General features: G+C 46.2%; 1 protein-coding gene across 2 annotated transcripts in view; it reads left to right on the top strand.

The window, feature by feature from the left end:
• Positions 1–17,144, top strand: part of bcl11bb (BCL11 transcription factor B b) — a 32,733-nt gene that overhangs the window by 5,234 nt on the left and 10,355 nt on the right. The window contains exon 2 of one of the 2 annotated variants that reach the window (XM_030405453.1): positions 3,382–3,762. In XM_030405453.1, the coding sequence (XP_030261313.1) occupies positions 3,382–3,762 (381 nt within the window). Of the gene's footprint in view, positions 1–3,378; positions 3,763–17,144 lie in introns of both variants that reach the window. The other variant, XM_030405452.1, reaches the window with a different exon arrangement.

Raw genomic sequence — 17,144 nt, 5'->3', positions numbered from 1 at the left:
ACTTTCCCTGTGGGGTTTACTCGTATGTGTGTGTGTGTGTGTGTGTGTGTGTGTGTGTGTGTGTGTGTGTGTGTGTGTGTGCTCTCAGCACAGCAAACGGAGGGGGAAAACAAAGAAAGGGAGACAGGTCTGAACCCATACAGTATGGTCGGCTGTCATACAAGTGCCCCTGGCCTTAATCTGCCTTTACCAGCGGAACAGAGTGTGCAGCTGGTATTAAAAAGACGTTGTGTAAGGTCAGGACTCCGGCGTCAACGGAAAAAAAAAATAGTTTAACGCTTTCTGCTTAACCTGAAAAATGGCGTTCGATCAGCTTGTCGTCGACCTCCCGGGGCTGAGCAGAACTTGTCGAACCGTGGCTGTAAATTCACTTCTTCTTCTTCTTCACGCGCTCACCTTCACCTCAGGCGGCAGTGAGGACAACAAAAGGGAGTCATCGGATTTGTAAGAGCAAATAAGGACGCCGGCGATAATTACAGATTGGGGTGATTTATAGTGGCGGTTAATGTCAAAGGACACGAGAGGAACCTCTCCGCTTGTTTTACCTGAAACACGAACCACGTCCCAAATCTGACTGTGAAAAATAACTTCATTTAGCACTTTTTCGTCCCGACATTTGATTTATATTTCCCCCCCCCCTTTTTTTTTTTTGACACAAATGGAAATATTGGTGAAAGAGGTCCATTGTCTTCAGCTGTGTCTCCCATCTGGTACACATTGTGCAGTGGCAGTGTGCAGCAGCAGCAGCAGCAGCAGCAGAGTGACTGACTGACTCTCTCCTCGTCAAGCTGATAGGGGGTGCTCTAAGGCTGCCTGACTTAACTCACACTTGATAAGGCAGAGTAGCAGGACTGTCATTGGGCGAATGTAACTCCATGTGTGTGTGTGTGTGTGTGTGTGTGTGTCAGGGAGAAAGACAGAAAGAGAGAGAGAGAGAGAGACCAAGAGTACGGAATAAAAATATGTGTGGTATCGTGTTAGACAGCCGGGTTTCATTGCTATCATCGCGCCTTCTTCGACGATGGCATGTTTGACAGTGCGTCTGCTGTGCTCCCTCACCTATCGAGCATGTTCCTCTCACATTCAGAGGAATTAGACACCGTCTGTCACCGCGAGAGGCTACATTAGAGTGTTGTTCTTTCGCGTGTGTGTGTGTTTTCATTTCACGTGTGTCTGTGTGTCCACCCTTTTCTTTCTGTCTTTCTTTCTTTTTCTTTTTTTTGTAACCGGTGAGCATTCCATGTTCAGTTGCTTCTTGCACCTGCGTTTTTTTTTTTTTTTTTTCTCACACAGGTGAGCCTCGGGATAGACGAGCGAGAGGGGTGCGGTTTGGAAAAAAAGAAAAAAAAAAAAAAAGAAAGATGTCCGACTGATATTTGAGTGGTGCGGTGTCAGTGCCAACGCCTCCTTAATTTACAGCCTTCTGACCCCGAGGCCTTGTTACTCAACCATAGGTTAACAAACAGGCCTTACTCTACTCGCTTTGCAGGGAGAAAGTCAAATCAAAATGCCCAGGTGTGCGTCATGTGTTCGCACACACGAAAACACAGGATCTGCGTCTCATGCCACCTGTCTCGTTTTTTTTTCGACGTCAGACGCGAGAGCGCCGTATTGTTTCGCGGTGGATCCGCTGCACGGTGCTGCTCGTATGCGTTGCACATATGCACGCACGCATGCATGCACGCGGTTTTTTTAACGTGGCTCGTGTGAACGCTCCGGAACGCCGCTTCGTGTGAATTATGGTCACAAGCTGTGAACTGTAGGTAAATATGTGTTTGTGTTCCTTCTTTGCCGCCAAAGATTATGAGATGGAAATTATTTGGCAGGCATCCAGGAACCCATCTCCATTTAGAGAAAAGATATTTGGCATCGGATCATCACTCCGAGGCGAAGTGAGTGGACTGGAACATGTGTGTGTGTGTGTGTGAGCGTGGGTGGAGGATGGGGGGGTTGGTGAGGAAGGGTGGTGGGTTTTTGGGGGGGGGCGGCGTGATTCGTAAGTTGCAAAGAAATGGTTGAAATAATAAAAAAATTGGGTGGAAATGTGTGCAGCAGTCAGATCGGAACTCTGAGCCCGAGTTTAACGGTTATGACTGGGAATTTAGAGGAGCGCCGCCGCCTCCCTGACAGTTTGAGATGGGTGATAAGAGAGTTTAGGATCTCTGCTCTGATAACTACACACCGAGACACAGGCGCACACAAACCCGGCACACACCCTCTTTGTCTAATCTTTGCAATTATTAGGGTGTCATGTTTGGAGAAAGAGAGAGAAGAGAGGCAAAAAAAAGAAAGAGAGAGGGAGGGGCGGGAGGGATGGAGGGCGGGTGTTGGAGCAGCAGCAGCAGAGACGGGCAGGCGCTGCTACGCTCCTCTCCCAGGCATCAACACCTCTCCCTGGGTACCCGCTCACTCAGACGCCCCTAGAGTCTCTGGAGCTTCAGGTTTCCTCTGGGCTTTTTTTTTTTTTTTTTTTTTTCAGAAGAGGACACGTCTTCATACTGGTACATCAGGGTAGTGTTAAAATAAAATGGAGGTTGTCCATGAGGGATTTACGCTAAGCTGAGGGAGTCAGTCTAACGCCATGGGGGACGAGGAGGGGGAGGAGGGGGGGGGAGAATGTGTAATGGTTATTAATGACCGTGTCAGATCTGTGAAGAATGAGATTTACTCTCCTAACAGGACCCCGGGTTTGGCTTTATAGATTTTCTGTCTGTGGAGAATACAGTGCTCGAACTCACCTGTGTGCTCCTCCATTCATGCACACACACACACACACACACACACGCGCTTACACATCTTGTTGTTTTTTTTCTCCTTCTCATTTTTCTTTTCCATGTCTTCTTCTGTGATACAAACAAACACGAACACACACGCGCGCATGCTGCTGGATGTGGCCTCCGCTACGCTACACTTTGTTCTGCACAAGCTGGGGCTCCCATGTGGTGAAGGCAGCCGTCTAGCTATGACAGCTCAGTGCAGCGAAAGGCCCTCCACCGGAAACCCAGCCTGCACTGTGAGATGAATAGCTTCCTGGCCACACACACACACACACACACACACATACACACACTAACACACACAAATAGAAGCACAAACACATATATATGTGCCGGGTCCCACCCACGCAGATCTCTCACGGATAAGCTGTGCAGGTGTTTGTCTAGGCGAAGGAGCATCATAGGTTGTTTTATGCCATAAAAGTGACACAAGTGTGATTGTAATGATCATCTCATGTGGGAGGGAGAGCTGGCTTTCATCAGGTAATGTGATCAGGAATAACTAAACCTCGCTGTGTGTTTTATTTTTGCTCGTCCTTAACAGAAACACAACTAATTTACATTCCTCATCCTCATATTCTCCCTTTTTTTTCCCCCACAGCAGAGTCCAATCATGATTCGAGGGCGGGATCTCCGTCCCCGGAGCCATCCACACCCAGCCCGCGGAGGGTGGGACCCGGGGAGCATGACCTGCTGACCTGTGGTCAGTGCCAGACCAACTTCCCGCTGGGCGATATCCTGGTTTTCATCGAGCACAAGCGACGCCTGTGCCGGGGCCCCGGGAGCAGACCGGGGTCCTTCTCCAAACCCGGGGAGGCTGGCGGGATCACGGGCATCACTATCTCTCCCAGGGCCAGGTCGCTGGAGCTGGGTAGAGGGTCCATTCCGGTGGAGGTGGGCATCCAGGTGACCCCCGGCGGGGAGGACGATGCTCTGATGAGGCTGACGCCGGCCAAGGGGATCTGCCCGAAACAGGAGAGAGGAGGTACGGAGAACATTTAGATTAGGATGCAAGAAGAACCAATAAGCAGGGAACTCTCTTGTCAGTGTAGTCACACACACACACACACACAAAAAATAAAGGATGCACACACACGAAACACACTCGCACACATCCCTCACCTGTCCAAGACAGATAGCTCTCTTTAAAGAATCCCAGCTGCTTGTTATTTTGACAGTGGCCTTCAGGAGGGATTAATGTAGTCTGGGATGATTTCATTAGAGTGAGTGAGAGCTGCACTGTACGTCTATTCTGCTCCGTAAAAGTAAAACATCACACGCACGCGCCCGCACACACAAAAATCACACACACCCAAACAAACACACACACACACACACTGGCAGGCCTGAAGGACTTCTTCAGCTGAAACCAATTGTGAAAGGCGAAGAAGAAGAAGGTGATAGAGGAGCCGCCCCTAGTGTGTGTGTGTGTGTGTGTGTGTGTGTGTGTGTGTGTGTGTGTGAGTGCACATCACGTTTGTGAAGAAATCCTGCAGCATACGAAAAAAAGAGGTTAAGAAAGCTGATTAAAATTCATCTGTGTGCGTGGTGAGGAGAAGGGGATTAATAAAGAGGCAAGGCCGTTCATCTGGCTATGGGTGGTGGTGGTGGTGGTGGGGTGCATATGGTGATGGGTGGGGGTTGTGGTGGGAGGGGGGGGGGGGGGGGGGGCGAGGCCTGTAGACTGCCAGCGCTGCAGGGAAACCAGTTCAAAGTTATCAGAGGAGACAGTCACCATCACACCCGAGAGCTGGGAAGGCTATCCAGGATTACACAGACACCAGTAGACTTAGAGGAGGGAGACGGCTTTATTGTGGAAGTTACCATTCAGAACTACATTTAAAAGATTACACGTTTAACACAGAAGCTGGTCACCGCAGTGTCTTAAACTGGAACGTTATGGAAGAGACTTAAACTTTTACAATCCCTGCCTGTACACGAAGTCTTAGCGAATATCAGGAGTCTTAAAAAAGAAAAAAAAAAAAAGTCTTTAAAAAAGGAGCAGTCCTCAAAAAAATAAACCCCCCACAAGACAGCAAACATGACCGACTGTAAGATTCACACATTGTAAGGGAAGTAACAGAGTTGTAATTATATTTGTGACACAACTGCCACCACACATCCATAAATGGTTTAGGGTTATCATGCTTCATAAAATATTCAAACACGAGTGAGAACTGGTGTAAAACGGGTGAATGCAGATTTTGCGTAGAAGTCGTGGCAGCAGGTTGTGGTTCTGACAGCAGGTGCACGATTCCAAAATCCAAATTGTAGAGACCGAACTAGTGTGTCGGTAAAGACTCTAACATTCTTTTTTACGGCGGGGTTCTTTAAGATCAGGCCAGTCTGTCGACTATTCCACAGCATTTTTATGAAAAGTCCTTTGTCTGGTTTATAGATTTTGCACGTTTTATTCATTTCGGAACCAAAATCTGGCGGTGACAACTTTTGTCATCGCTGCAGAGTTCAGCGTTTTCTGTGTGTGTGTGGCCAGCAGCTGTGTGTGGTCGCCATCTTTTTTTTTCGCAGACAGTGAGGGGGGAAAACTTTTTATTGAATCACAAACAAAACGTGTGACAGCACCGTTTTTTTTTTTTGTTTTTTTTAAGATGTCACAGCTCATAAAAAACGTAATAATAATAAAAAAAAGGGCAGAAATTCTTTTTCTTTAAATTAAAAAAAAAACAACCCAGGATGAAGGTGATAATTTATCCCCTCGTTTAATTAAAAGGAGTTGTGACAGCCCGTCAGTGTTGTTACATTTCATTCAGATAATGTGACTTTTCTGCTAATTGTCTTTTTTTATTTCGCTTGTACGCTGGAAATTTTAACGAGCATTAAAGCCACCTAGAAGCCGCTGTAAAAAAACAAAAAAAAAACATGAACTCATTTTGAAGCTGCTTTGAAAAAAAAAAAAAACAGCCTGGATTTTTATACATGGCAGTTTGTCTGTTAGGTGGTCAGAGGGAAAACATTTATGCAGCGAGTGAGTGAGTGAGTCAGCCTGTTAGAGCGAGCGGCAGTCGGTTAGCCGCCGCGCAGACAGACAGGCGGTCTTATCACTAAGAGAACAGGACATGAAAGCACTCGAAGCTCCCAAATGAAAGAGAGGAGGAGAGCTTTGTTCAACACATTAGATTGCCACTCAAGGCAGTCTCAAGTTTCAACCAAATTAGATTACATTATTAGGTCTAATTAAGTCCAATGTGTTAGCAGCACACACATACTCACACTCACACACACACACACACAGACACACACACAGGAGGAAGTATCATCACATTTTTCGCTCGTGCCGAGAACTTTGCAGTTCAAATATTTGCAGCACAGGTGACGAAGAAAAAAAAAACAAAAACGGGGAAAGTGTAGCGAGCCTGCACACACGTATTGCGCGGAAATGTACATGTGCCGCGTGCATGACATACCTGTGCCGCGTGCATAACTCTTAACCCTCTCCTCCCCTGGATTGTGTGTGTTTTTTTATGTTTTTTTTTTCTCACACGGTTGATGTTTTATAACATCCTGTCTGGCCTCTTTGTCTGTCAGCCTGCTTGCTTAACCTGCAAACATGCTGCAAGGCTAGCAGATTCAACCCCAAAAGGTGCAATCACACACACACACACACACACACACGCGCACACACACGTGTGGTGTAGATGAAAAATGGCCCTTCCCGTGCCCTATTTTATTTTCCTTGAGTTTCTCGTGCTGATGCATGCACTCTGCGTGTGTGCGTGTGGGCTCTGTCAGGGTATGTTAATACGCGTGTGTGAATTTGTGCATGTGTACATGTGCGTGCAGCGTCGGTGAGGAATGATGCGTGTCACCAGGCAAAGCGAGAGGTTGTCGCTAGGGGAGCGTTACCATGCTAAGACGGCCCTGGCCCTGCTTTGAACCCCTCCCAGGACGGCTGCCGGGCCCCCTCGGAGCACTTAAAGACATCTAGTACATAAGGGCAGAGTCACATCATGACAAGCTCTCTCTCTCTCCGTCCGTCTGTCTGTTTCTTCCTCGCTCGCTCACAAACACTGTGTGTAGAGATCACACGGTAAATATTTCATGAGATTGTGTGAGCGACGTCCTCAAACATCTCTTTCTCTTTCTCTGCGTCCAGCTCTGATCTCCCTGCTGTCACTTTTTTTTTTTGTTTGCGGCCACATCGCTATATTAGGAGAAGATTTTTTTTTTATAAGAGAATTGGTTTTTCTTTCGTTTTCACTGGAGCTCGATGCGATACCGATACCGCCCGCCTCGACTCAACCCAAAGTAGCACTGGATTCATGATCAAAGAGCCTAAATGAGCTGCTCGCCACTTTAGAACCGTCACACCTACACCTTCAACATTTTTCTGCGGGTGTGAAAGTGTGTTAAAGTGCACGGGGAAGCTTTTTTAACGCGATAAAATCCGTTTTTCTTGGTTCTCGAGCCAACCTGCGACAAGGACCCAAAATGACTCACGGTGGTTTCAGGATGAAAAACCTGCGGCGTAACCTACAAAACGTCTCTAAAGTGAGACTGACCTTTGCACCCGACGAGGTCCAATCTGCACCGTTCACTGCTGTTACTAAACAACTGTGACATTCCAGTCTCCACACCTCACCAGCGGTGTGGATTTGAAGGTGTCTCTCTTCTCTCCGTCTCTCCGTTTCTCCCCCCCAATCTCTCTCTTTTTTTTTTTTTTTTTCTTTTTGCCCCACCACCCAATGCTCCTTTAATCACCTGGCTTGCTCTCATTTCCATATTAAATAGGCTTTAATCATGAAAAGCAATCAGCCTTTTGCATATTCATACCTTCCCCTGTACGCCGGCTTCCCTGTCTCGCTCCAGTGCCAAGCAGCCAGTAATCAGTAGGCAGGCGGCGTAATGCCATAGCCCCGGCCCATCGCATGAAAACACACACACTGTGTGAGTTAGAAATAACTTCACATGCTACTTACGCATTATCTCGACTCGGGGAAGAGAGGCAGAGGGAGAGATAGAGGGAGAGGGAGAAGGGTAAGAGATAAAAAAAGAAAGATGGCGAGACTGATCCCTGATTTGAGCTGCGAATATTTGTACAGAGGCTCAAGGAAAAGTCGATTTGCATAATGACTTTGTAGTTTTGCATTAATCACATTTGCATATGAAAATGCGTTAATTACTCCTGATGATTTTTTTTTTTTTATTTTTTTTTTAAACTTGCTTCATTTGATGTCCAAGCTCTGGGGTTGTGATTAGGGGTTACACGGTGGCAGTTGTGTAGGTGGGTGTGTGTGCACTTGTGTGTGTGTGTGTGTGTGTATTTGTGTGTTCATGTTTTTTTTTTTTTGCGTTTCTGGTGCAGGCTGTGTGTGTTTATGTGCTCTTACATGAGTGTTTTGAACGCTTGCCAGGGAATTTATCTTGTTTCTGCTGTGAGGCGTGTGTGTGTCTCTTTTCATTTTCTCGTTCCTGTGTGTGTGTGTGTGTGTGTGTGTGTGTGTGTTTCCTTGTTTCTCTAAGTAGCAAATATTTCCTTATTCCACTGTCTGTGGGGAAAAAAGAGGAGTACACTCCATCCTTCATTCAAATACATAACATTTTCTTTTCCTTTTTTTTTTTGAAGAGCGTGAACACCGACTCTTTCCTGATACAGTATCTACCTCTCATGCGTTTTATAAATATTTTTTCAGCACTTTCCCACTTCCGACTGGGCACGATATTGAAATTATATCGTCACGGTGATGTGAATCCAGATATCATCTTAGATATTTTAGATATGGTGATGTGGCACAGGTGTCGTCTTTTCCTGTTTTTAACGGCTGCATTAGAGTAAAATTAAGTCATTTTCTGAACCTACCAGGCTGTTGGACTTACCTCTGCGCACCTTGTCTCTGTGCCCACATTACTGATGATCAATTATCAAAAAATCTCCTTGTGCTTATATTTTGGTAGTAACAGCAGTCGAAACCCTGCAATGTAACTGCAGCATCTATATTGAGGTGTTTGGTCAAAACATTTTAAAGCTTAAAATGCATCAGATTTGTGGCATTTATGAAGCTTTTGAGGAGAATTTAAAATGCTGAGATATAGATCGTGTTTCTTGATACAGCACAACATATTGCGGCGTTAATTTTAAGGCCGTACTTTCACACCGCAGCGAGGGAAAAGAAAAAAAGAGTAAGCGAGAGATAAGATCAAGTGATTTCGGAGATATGTAACAGAAGAATATGTTTCGTAAGCAGGCGGATTATTTACTTTACAGACAGCATTGTTGCTTAGAGCTATGAGAGAGGATTTCCCTTTCTGAGGCTGAAACATTTTTTATGCAGTCGTAAAAGAAAAAAATGAAACGCAATCTCCAAGATTCATCTTATAATCCATAAATATTAATTCACATTTTATGCATTTTGCTTTTTGTGTATTCGTTTCGCACATACTTGCATGTGCTTTTTGCAGAATGCTGCACGATACATTCGTCCCTGCACAGTTGCTTTTCGGGCAGTGGTTAATACCTGCATTAGAAAATAACTTTATCTCTGTTGGATCTTTCTGAACTTAAATGCTCACACGAATGAAAGAAAGAACGAGCTGCATGTTTTGCTGAGATTTCAGCAGTGATCTCGCGGAAACGCACTGCAAAAGAAAGCCTTCGCCCTCAGCTTAAGAGTTATGGTAAAATAATGAAATGATTTTCTATTTGCTGTCATTAATTCTCCACTCAGATGTCTTGGGTTTGCATACACATCTGTGCTTGTGTGTACAATTACAGTATACGTGCTCGTACCTGCGTATGGGCCCCTAGAGTTGTTGGCTCATAACACCGCGCCTCAGACAGGACCACCCCAGGGGCCGTCTGACTCTGCTTGTGTGTGTCTGTCTGCTATATCCAGCAGGGTCAACTAGGTCTGTAAGAGAGCTGCTAAAACGGCACAGCTGCACATGCACGCCGCCACCGCCACCACCACCTCCACCGCCACCTGACACACACCGGTCGCACGCACCCAAACGGAAAACGTCCGTTCACCTATGCAGCAAAAAAAAAGAAAAACACCCACGAGAACACGCACGCAGGATTTCGCGCGCAGATAAGAGCCGCACACACCAAGACATGTGCGCATGCAGGAATGCATACAATGACTCCCATCTCACATTAAGGCCTGCATCTCCCACCAAATGCACACACAGACACATGCACACACACACACGCACAGCTTAAAGGCTCCCACATGAAGGCATCAAACGCTCCACAGCCAGCTTTATGGCACTCATATGGCAGCAGATTTGATATTTTCCTACCACAGCGGGGGAATAAAACTCGCCACTAATTTGGACTGCGAGCGCCACCGCTAACTTTCAGCATGTGCCGGCTGACTGTGTCTTCCAGATGTGCGGACTCTTTGCTCCTTAACAGCCTTACTTAAGAGGCATTAGAAACCTCACACCCCGTCCCTGCTACGCATGGAGAGTGATGATGGCGCTCTGGTATTCAACACAAACACGCTTGCCTTTTGTGTGCAGCTTTGAGCGAAGTGCTGATGTGAACTTCATGGTCCCGCTGCTATGGACCATAAGTCGCCTTGTGTCAGTGGGAATCTGCGAATGTGTTTATGTTCTTTGCATAAATAGCTATAATCAAGGTAATTCGACAGCCGCATTGTAGTTATTCAGGCCGACTTTTGATGACAGGTGTGCTTCCATCGGGGGCTGAGTAACGTTGCAAATTTTTATAAAGAACTTACCGTAATTACAGCATAAGTGTGCAAGTGTCAAATATGCACACATGCAGGAATCCTCGATGAGGAACCTGCACAGGAACGTGAACACGTGTGCACGCCATCTCTGCAGAGACCCTCCCGAGTGTTTTCTCTCGACGGACATGCAGATGAAATGTGTCGCCGTGTGTTCGGCTATTGTGCAGTCTTAGTGCATAACATAATACGCCGCCTTTCAGGGGTAAATGGCGAGATTTTCTGGCCGGGACGTTCCTCTATTGCAAAAGTAGCGTCGTTTCTGCCTTTGGAAAGGGAAAAAGGGCTACCATTAGCATTTGTGAAAAGGGAAAGAGATGGCGCTTGTTAGCCAGTCAGACAGGGGTAATCCTACTTGCTACACTGTTGTTGTTCCTTTCCCTCTTATCTTATTAGCGCGGCGCTCTGATTGGGCGGGACGGTGGGAGAGGAAAATGAGGAGACAGCGTTTATGGCCGTATTTTCCTTTTTACAGGCTACTTCACCGCAAGAGATATTGAAAGCCTTTCATGCTACACTTATGATTCCCCTTATTTCACCCACTTACTTGGCTCGGGCAATTACTCGGAGAGGGAGCACTGGACACAGGCAAACACATGATGAGCGTAAGCTGCCTTTATGTCGGTTTGTCACTTAAATATAAATCAGACGTGCGCCAAGGCCAATATCCAGTGCAAACATTAATACACAATGCGGTATTCTTTTCATGGTGCTATTTCCTGCGAGCTGTAGATGTGGAATGAAAAGGATGAAAAAAAGCCACAAAAATACAGTAAAAACCCCCCAAAAATGTAACGTTAAAGGGGCAGTATGTAGTTTTAGAGAAGGGATTCAAACCCAGAGTGTTATCATTTTCATTATTAACGAGGTGATAATGCAAACACAAGACTATAATTGTTTTCTATGACGTAATAAACAAGCTGCTCTCGGTGGGAAACACACTGTTTGAAGCTAGAAAGGTGGCAGGGTCCGCCACATGTAATCAAAGTAAAACAGTATGAGTCACTCAGTTTGTTTTCTCAGTCATGTAAACAAAGAGTTTCAAAATCAGTCAGTGAAGATCTTACTTCCCCCCCCCCCAAAAAACTACATAATGCTCCTTTAAACTTGTTTTCTTATTCAACAAGATTTACATGATAGTTTTGATTTTATCTGCCCAAGTTATGAGGTTTTTAAACACGACTGAGATTTATACCTCCGCACAAAAACAAAGGGAGGTCAATGAGATTTAATGAATTGTGCTCAAACCTGGAAAAAAGGACATTTAGACATTTTAATAGTGATATTTTGATGAAGAAAGAGCTTCTCTCTCTCTTTCAACAGGACAAACTGTCAACTCTTTTCATAGGAGGTCTTTCCATTTTCATTGAGAACTGTGAACAGGGAAGTTGTTTTTTATTTGGAAATACACACCGATGTTAAATATCTCAAACACATTTTTCCAGTAATGTGAGAACCACAGCGATGCATTGATGAGTGGAGGCAGAAATAACCGACCAATATCTCCAAACCTGGGATTATTTCTGTTTTAGACTTCGGCTGAACAGACACTTCATTCACTATACATTTAAATATGTTTTGTTTTTTATTAGCTTTTATTATTATGTGGGGTTTTTTTTTTCTGCTTCTACTTCAACTCGTAAAAACCTGCGCTGCCATCTACGAGAGCGGAAAAGAAACATCTGCTCCGGTCCTGCTTCTTGGATGAAAGAGGGCTTGCACTGTCATGTCCATAGATGGCATTGCAGACAGGGGGAGTTAACTGCTCAAGGTTAAGGGGCTACACTCTCCCTGTATACTGGCGCAATTCATACTTTTCCAGAAAGCCCTCTTCTCTGTGTCTGTCTTCCCCAGAGCAGAACAGAGCAAGCCAAAATGAAATAAAGCCTAAGATGTTATCAGGCTGATTGGTGCCAGCGGAGCTTGTCTGGGCCTGTGGTCTGGCGGGGCAGCGCTGGCCCGTACCAGCGTTTTTTGGATGTGTGTGTGTGTGTGTGTGTGGGTGTGAGTGTGTGTGTGTGTGTGTCCTAAAGGCAGTGGATAGATGAAAGCTTTCTTTAACCATAAGCTATGCAGGAGCCGTGCCAGGAGCAGGAAATGTATCAGCGTGATAACAGCCAGAAAAGACAGACAGAGAGCGAGAACGAGAAAGAAAGAAAGAAAGAAATGACAGAGAGAGGGAGAGAGGGAGACAGAGGGAGGGAGAGACAGAGGGAGAGGCCACACAGAACCCACAGGGGGAGGCCTGAGGCCAGAGTCAGCCCCATCACACACACAAATGTCACCTCATAAATATGTGTTGGGTGTGTACGTGAAAGAGATGAATCTGCGCTCATATCTGCATTCATGTGTGTGTGAGTGAGAGTGAGAGAGTTTCTGAGGTGAGGTGTTACTGACGGTTTGACACACCTGAGTACGTATAGTTCACATATTTATATATATATAGAGAGAGAGAGAAGAGAGAACAGAACTCACCTGGAGACATGACTGTTGCATAATGTTGTGCCGCCGGCCTGCGTTGGATAATCACAGGACAGGACAGATAACGATAAACAGCCTTATTAAAGCTTTGTTTTGTACATTGATTTGATCGTTTTAAGGTCACAGTTAATTTAATATTCATCTGCATCTTTGCCTTTTTAATCGTCTGAAGGAGTTAGAAGGTCTAACATTGTGCGCTGCCGTACATTCTATTAAAGGAGACGTATTACACTCATTGTCCGGTTAATACTTTGTATTTTCAGCCACTACAAGAACAGGTTTCTATTCTCTAATGCTCAAAAAAACACATCAGTTCTTTCTGTCTGTGTCTGAGCGCCTGTCTCTTTAAGGCAGAGTAGACAGTCTTCTCTGATTGGTCAGCTCGCACAAACCCGAGCCAGCAACGTGTACAACAACAGAGCAGCTTCACTAAATTAATTCTTACGTTAATTAGCTGTGCTGACACAGTGTGATGTCACAAAGTCACGGAATTAAAGGCGGGACTACTGGTGAGGCTTTCAGGAGCAGTTTTTTTGGGGGGGAAAGAGGAGCGTCTGTTCTGACTTTGACCTTTTTAACTTTTAAGACCTTTAGCGTGCACAGGAACCTTTAAAAACACACCAAACCAAAGGAGAAAAAATGAAAAAGCATAGTTGTTAGCTTAGCTTTTTTAAGGTGCAACCGGAGCATACAACATCTGTAAGGATTACTGTTCTCTACAGATGCTTCACTTTCTAGCCGAGAGTAAGATGAGAAGATTGATACCACTCTCATGTTTGCGGTGTAAATACGTAGCTACAGCCAGTGAGTCATAGCTTAGCTTAGCTTAGCACAGAGACCGGAAGCAGGATGCTAACGGCTAGCATGGCTCTGTCGAAGGTAACCGCACCTCTGAAGCTCACTAATCAACACGTTACTTCTTGTTTGTTAAATCCAGCGACTGATTTATAAAAACAATCGCTCAAAACTGCAGGAAGTCGCTGCTCTGTGGCAGGAAGTAGGGAAACAGCCCGCTTGTAAAACCACAATGTGTCATTTTTTACAGTTTGTGTGCAGATGAAGGAGATATAGAGGTGTTAATTAGTGAGCTGTAGAGGTGCTGCCAGGCAGATTTTTGCAACATTTGGACCGAGCCAAGCTACCTATTTCCTCATTTCCTGTATTTGGGCTAAGGTAATCTAACAAGCCCCCGGATGTGCATGACAGCTGTATCGATCTTCTCATTAGATTTACTCACAACAGAGCGCATATTTCCCCCCCAAAATGTCAAACCAAAGCTGAAAGAGTTCCAGGCCGTTCACATGCCCACATCCTGCAGCTCAAAATGGGCTCCAAACCCTCTTTTTTCCAAGATCGGGCCAAGCAGTTAAATAAAGAGCGCTTAATATCTACGGTCCATTCTCATTTTTCAACACACGCTTCCCCCTTTTGTTGCTTCCTTTTAGTGAGCTAACACTAATTAGATAGCTTGCAAATTGGCGTCAAATGATGCAACACTTCTGTGCTCTCTCCTGTGACGCTGGCAGCCTCTGCTTTGTGTTCGAGCACGAGGAGAGAGAGAGGGGAGAAAAAAAAGAAAAAAGCACTGTATCCTCTCACAGGCCGGGATTAAACATTATACTTAATAGTGAATTAGATCATGAATGTTCAGGCTCTGTTTCCCAATCACTGGAATGGACTACTACGCCATGTCTGAAGCATGTGAGGGGGGCAAGTTTTATAGCGGGCTGATTGGGTTGGAAAGGCCTGTGTGCTTCATTCAGGGCCGCGGTGGTATTTTCCTGTGGGCTGCTAGTTAAGTGGGACTGGCTGCTTGGCTCCAGTGGGCAAAAGCCAGCTGGGGACCATTACTACTGCTGAAAGAATATAGCACCCTGTCACAGGATGGTAGCCCCACATGCACACACTGAGCATGCATGCAAACACATGCATACGGTGCATCGTATAGAGCTGCAAACGCACCTTTTATCCTGTTATTATTCAAAGTCTCCGCCTCGTAACGTGTGACATGCCACCGCAGAAGGACGAATTTGCACCTGCTTATCAGCGGTTGAGACGAGCGCTGCGTTCCCCCCCCCCTCCCCGCCCATCACGTCCAACGCCGCGCTTCTCGTTTAATTTGAACTTTGTTTTGTTTAGATGACCATTCCAGCAGAAAAAAGGCATCAAAAGAGCAACACAATACCTTTTTTTTTTTTCTCTCGATGCACTGTTTGTATAAAATGATTGATCCGATGAAAAATTTAATAAACCCACAAAACAGAATTCGCGTGTCACTCACATGTCAAAGTCAATTTCCTATTCGCTGCCAGTGAATAGGAAATTAACTTTCTGGACAAAGTGAGAGTCCCCGAGGGGGCTGTGACTGGAGCTCATTTGGATGTAAAACCTCGAACAAACATTGTGCGAGTCCACAAAGTCAGCCTGCATTTCATTGTCGGAGCAGCTTGAGTTTTTCCCCTTTTGATGCCATCACCTATCCAAACATTTTGATGCTTTTCTTTCTCATCTGTCGCATCACAGGGACGTTTCCTCGCTAGAATGTCTGACTTTGTTTATATCCCATTAATTAATGGTGGATTTATCCTTTTAATTCAGCACGCTTTGCACCCACTGCAGTTCTGCCTAACGCACCTTGATTGCATGGCGTCGTCTGTTTCGCCCCGCTGCTGTGTGGCGGTAAAATGAGTGGGTGATGGAAATGTTCTAAATGGAAATGCAGGTGATAAAGCAAAACAAAATGCAATTCCTCTTCTCTTTCCCCCATTCCGCCCGCAATTCCCCTTCATTTTTCTTTTCCACTTTTAGTGTCTTTTCCTTCTCCCACCGCCCTCCTCCCTCCTTTAAAAAGCTCTCCTCCATCTTGCTCCTCTCCCTCACATCTCTCTCGCGACCGCAAGCACGATCGAGTGTCATCCATTTGTCAGCGTCACATGATAGACAGCAGACCCCACAAGTGTGCGCGCATACCTCCGAAAAAGCGCACACAAAACACAGGCGCTGGGACCAGTTAGAGAGCTGGTGGCGATGAGTCAGGCTCAGAGAAATGCCACAGAGAGCTTAGCTAATGCACTTTATGGAGCTCCCTTTTTCTTTTCATTCTCTCTCTCCCCCCCTTTCTTTTTTTTTTTCTGGGTCTATATCGCTCCCCCTCCCTCCTTCTCCCTCTCTCTTTTGTCCTAGAAGCCGAGCCAAAAGTCATAGCTCTTCACTGACAGAGAGGTCTTTCCAGTTATTTTTCACAGCGCGTCCCCTGTGCCCTCGCCGGGATAGCTCGCCTCACGGCGGTGAGCGTGCTCCCTCGGTCGCTCTACACGAGGGCCTCCTCCGCTCGCGCATTGTCGTACAGCTGGACGCGCTTCGCTGTGTGTGCGTGCCTTGTGATCGAGTTGTTGGAGATACCTGATCCCTTTTATTGTTCATTTGACCCGCATCCCAGGAGGCATGAGGGTCAGGGTGGAGTACCCAGGTATCTTGTACAGGTGCTTGTATAGTGTGTTTGTGAATGAGGAGGGAGGGACGAGCTGAAGACAGAGCGGAGGAGCAAAACTGTTTCTTTTTGCTCTTTCACAGCAGCACATTAAGGGAGCACTGTTTCTTTAAATCCTCTTTTGGGCTGTCAGGCATTTCAGCTGGTCATATTGGCTGCAGACACACACACACACACACACACACACACACACACACACACACAGATGTGTATGGTTAGCAGGCCGAGGCTGGTTTGAGTTAGCATGGAGCCAGTCACACTGTGTGAGAGCCTTACCCCCTGCCTGCTACTGCCACCCTCCACAGTCTCGCTCCTCCGCTCCATCTCGCCATCTCTTTCTTTCACTAAACATGTGTGACAGTCAGCCACTGCTCGCCAGGGCCGTGGTTCGCCGTCCCATCTCCCAGCGCCGCCGCCACACACACACACACACACACACACACACACAGACGCAGACACACAAGCTTGATCTGCGTGGCCTCCTGATTAGCCCCCCTGCATGACAAACAAGCCATCAGAGCGGAGGAGGAGGAAGAGGAGGAGGAGCAGGAGGGACGGATGGGAGATGTGAGGAGGAGGAGAGGAGCAGAGGTGTAAGGGGAGGGGAGGGGGGGCAAGCGGGCGAGGTGAGGAGGCTGGGACCCCTGGGGACCCCTAGATCACAGCCATGCTAATGAGGAGCTGCTT

Source organism: Sparus aurata, chromosome 22 (genome assembly GCF_900880675.1).
Source record: "Sparus aurata chromosome 22, fSpaAur1.1, whole genome shotgun sequence".
In the NCBI taxonomy this organism is placed as follows: Eukaryota; Metazoa; Chordata; class Actinopteri; order Spariformes; family Sparidae; genus Sparus; species Sparus aurata.
The sequence above is the reverse complement of the archived record's forward strand: the minus strand, read 5'-3'. Positions and strand labels throughout refer to the sequence as shown.